The sequence below is a fragment of the Vigna unguiculata genome, chromosome 10 (genome assembly GCF_004118075.2).
Source record: "Vigna unguiculata cultivar IT97K-499-35 chromosome 10, ASM411807v1, whole genome shotgun sequence".
NCBI classification, from domain to species: domain Eukaryota; kingdom Viridiplantae; phylum Streptophyta; class Magnoliopsida; order Fabales; family Fabaceae; genus Vigna; species Vigna unguiculata.
The window spans coordinates 13369767-13373695 of record NC_040288.1 but is presented as its reverse complement, the minus strand read 5'-3'; the positions used below and the strand labels follow the sequence as shown (position 1 = coordinate 13373695).

At 28.3% G+C, this 3929-nt stretch overlaps 1 protein-coding gene across 1 annotated transcript; it reads right to left on the bottom strand.

Annotated features, from left to right (window-relative positions):
- Positions 1–1860: 1860 nt before the first annotated feature.
- LOC114165264 lies at positions 1861–3646 on the bottom strand. Its single transcript, XM_028049921.1, has 4 exons — positions 3574–3646; positions 2551–3414; positions 2262–2405; positions 1861–2085 (listed from the first exon to the last, which is right to left on the bottom strand). The coding sequence occupies exons 1-4, from the start codon at positions 3601–3603 to the stop codon at positions 1861–1863; spliced, it is 1263 nt and encodes a 420-aa protein (XP_027905722.1). The 5' UTR covers positions 3604–3646.
- Positions 3647–3929: the final 283 nt, after the last annotated feature.

The following is a 3929-nucleotide window of genomic DNA, read 5'->3' as shown; positions in this document are numbered from 1 at the left end:
TTGTGTTTTCTCTTTAACTTTAGGTAAAAGACACTCCATTTTTTGAGGGAAGATTTCCCAAATTTATTATAGATTTAAAATATAATTAAGCCATACATAATAAAGGTTGTTATATATTTCGCCAATACATTGTTATAAGTCAAAGAAGATTTAGCATTCTCTCAATTTAGAGCAAAGAATTTCTTCCATTTTTTTATTTAAATTTTAAAATTCATTATTTTTTTTTTCATTTCAAGAACTTTCTAATTTGATTCAATCAGTCAAGATCATTAATCATCCTACATATTTTGAATTTCCTTTCACAAAAGTGAATTATAGGAATTTCTATATGGATGTAAAAAAACATTAGCTTGAATAATACGAGAGAAAACTTATCCATTTTCAGCTTTTGTGTTTATTCCTTTCGCTTCATCTTCACTTTGGTTTGATTCGTTATTAACCCTACACATTCTTTTGTTATTAAGGGATTCAATTTGACACTAAGTTCACAAAAACTTTATTTTTTAAGTATAATATCAATTAGCATAAAAATGATTGTATACCGTATAACCCACCAAGAGAACATAAGCGTAAACCAAGTATTTAAGGACTACTTAAGTATTTAAGTCATAAGGAGTAATCTAAATATTAAGTATTTAGGAGAGTAAAAAATATAAGGACTACTTAAGGATTTAAGTCATCAAGAGTGACCTAAATATTAAGTACTTATTTCATTTACAAGGGATTGTAATAATTAACATATTCAATTAATAAGAATATTAATATATATATATATATATATATATATATATATATATTTATTAAAAATTAAACAATTCAATATCTGATATAAATGAATATCAACATTAGTATACATGAAAATTATTGTTATTAAAATTTAATTATTTAGATAGATGTGATCAAAACAATATCTAGCTGTCATGATATGGAGTATGATCGATTCATTTTCAATTTTTCATTTATTTCTTTTTCGTAATGTTCATTTTTGTGTTATTTGCACCTCACTTTAAACAAGTATTTTTATTGTTCTCCGACTCAAAATGACACTTAATTCAAAACATATTTTAAATTATAAGCTCAATTAGTAAACGAGATTTTCTTAGTGTATTGTTAGCAAAACAATAACTATATATATATATATATATATATATATATATATATATATATATATATATATCAAACAATGCATCAACCAAACACTAAAACTCAAATAAAACCATCATAAACTAAGCGGTGGGTTAAAAGTAAACCAAAAATAATACACGTAGTAATAATTTTGAAATGATATTTATATATTAAACCTATTTTAAAATTAAATATGAAAAAACATAAATTTAGCAATGATGCATTAAGATAGTTAATTTCTTGAAAGAATGTATAATTTATTAAAAATGTATTACCAATTAATATAAGTGCAGAAGATTTAACATAAGTTTTTAAATTCCCCTTTAAAAAAGTGAATTGTAGGGATCTCTACATGGATGGAAAAAAACTAGCTTGCATAATACGAGAGAAAACTTAATCATTTTCAACTTTTGTGCTTATTCCTTTCACTTCATCTTCACTTTGGTTTGATTCGCGATTAACTCCGCACATTCTTTTATTATTAAGGGATTCAATTTGACACTTGGTTAACAAAAACTTTATTTTTTTATGTATAATATCAATTAGCATAAAAATGATTGTATACCATATAACCCACCAAGAGAACATGATCGTAAACCAAGTAATGGATTAAAAGTAACACAACATTAATACACATAATGATGATCTAGAATTGGTATTGATGTATTACAATTATACTACAAATTATATAAGTCATTATAGAAAGATAAATAACTACTTCACATCAAATTTCCTTCAAATACTTATTTGGTCTGCCAAGTAAATGTAGAAATGCCCCATAGCTCCGGTACGAAACTTGTTTTCATATACGGATTCTAGTGTTAGAATTTCACCATCTTCGATCTTGATAGAACCGGGTTTAGGATAACAAACTGACATTCCAACTAGGTAACCCTTTTCATTTCCTGCTTCTTTTCCAGTTCCGTATTTTGGATTTGAAGTGCATAAAACCCTTCCATCCTAAGTTAAGCATAATCGTAAATATAGAGATGATTCAATAAACTTGTTAATTTCTTATAGAAATATAGAAACAAGAACAAAATGCATTCCTAATGAACATATGAATTACACCAAATTTAATGTAAGTTTAACTACATGATACAACTTATATGGGAACAACAAATATCAAATATTACCTGTCCATATAGAGTAACATTAACAACACCGGTGTGCATATGAGCAGTGCCATATACAAGATAACCACCTTTTGTCATTGGTATGTTTGCTTTCTTAATATGAGGGATGTCATTGTAATGATTTCTCGGGATCGTATACTCTGCCTATAACAAATTGAGAAATTAATTTTACTCACATACCGACGAAAAAAGTAATTAATAGCCTAATACTTTTGTTTGGAAAATAGATGAGTTTCAAAAGTTTGCTTATGATTTGTAAAGTATTGTATGTATTGAATAAGTCATCTACCTGACAATCATGAATTGGTGTAGAACCGTTTGATCTTACATGATCAGTTGAATCAAGTATGTAGAACTTAAGAGGCACTTGGTTTTCATCCCAATCAACCCACTTTATTTTGTATCTTAGGGAAAGCTTTCTCGTTGGGCCACGAAAACCATTTCTTAATTTGCATTGTACGTTATCTTGACAACAAAAGAGTCCTCCTTTATAATTTCTAGGCAACAATTGACCATTAATGCCCGTTGTGACATTGTAAAAGTCCTTTGGGAGATTCATAAGCTTACACCTGCACTCTGTACAACCTTTTCTATCTTGTGTTCCACGTGTATCAATAACCATGATGCTAAACAACCATTTTTCTTTAAACCCATGCTTTATTTTCGTAGGATTACCTAATTCAATTGCAAAAGGATCTGGAAGATTTGAAGATGTTCCCCGTGATTCTGCTCCCAAGCCCCAATAATGTGGAAGTAAAAAACCTTGGCATGCACCATCATTTCTTTCAAATTCGATACCATTGCGAAGGTCATGAGATTGTTTAATGTACTGTGACATGGTAATGTTTTCAATATATTTTACAGCAAACCAATGGTGAAGGTAAGTTTCATACAACGGTACTGAATTACCATCTTCATCAACTACTTCAACATCAAAACTTTTGACCCCAATGTGACCCCTTGGAAAGTCAATATCTAATAATGTTTTCACCACAATTTTTCCTGGTCCCACTTCAAAATTTTCAGACAAAAAAGTAGCTGACTTTATATGATTTTCATCAGGCTCTAAAACAATTGAGTGAGTTTTGTCAAATAGCAACATCATTATTGAAAATAAAATTATTGCTCCTCTAGAGATAGTCCTCACATGAACCTACACAAAAATTGTTACCATTAGCCATGAAAATATCTGTATAAGGTCATTCATTTGATAATCTTGTGGATGTTTCAAAGTGCAGTGAAAATGTGTCAAGTGGATAAGAATGAAAAGAAAAGGAAAACTAATAGAACATTGACAATAAAATGTTCATACCATATAAGAAAGAGATATTGTGTTGATCATGGTGATGATTTGTTCTTAGATGAAGACGTATGATAGTTGAAATTTTAAAGCAGGTAAATTTATGAGTATATGAAATTAATTACTAGTTTATATAGGGTGAATCACTAAATGATGATATATTTGGCATAACTAAATTTTAAATTGATGTTGGTTGTCTCTTTTTAGTTCGATTTATAAGGTGTTTGATAATGTATTTAAACCTAAATTAACTTGTATTCACATAGTTTTACAGATCTACAAAACTATTTGGGAACTTTTCAACGATTTGTAGATGTAAACACAACTTGATTAATGATTTGTTTGGGTAAACTTGACATGATTTCACT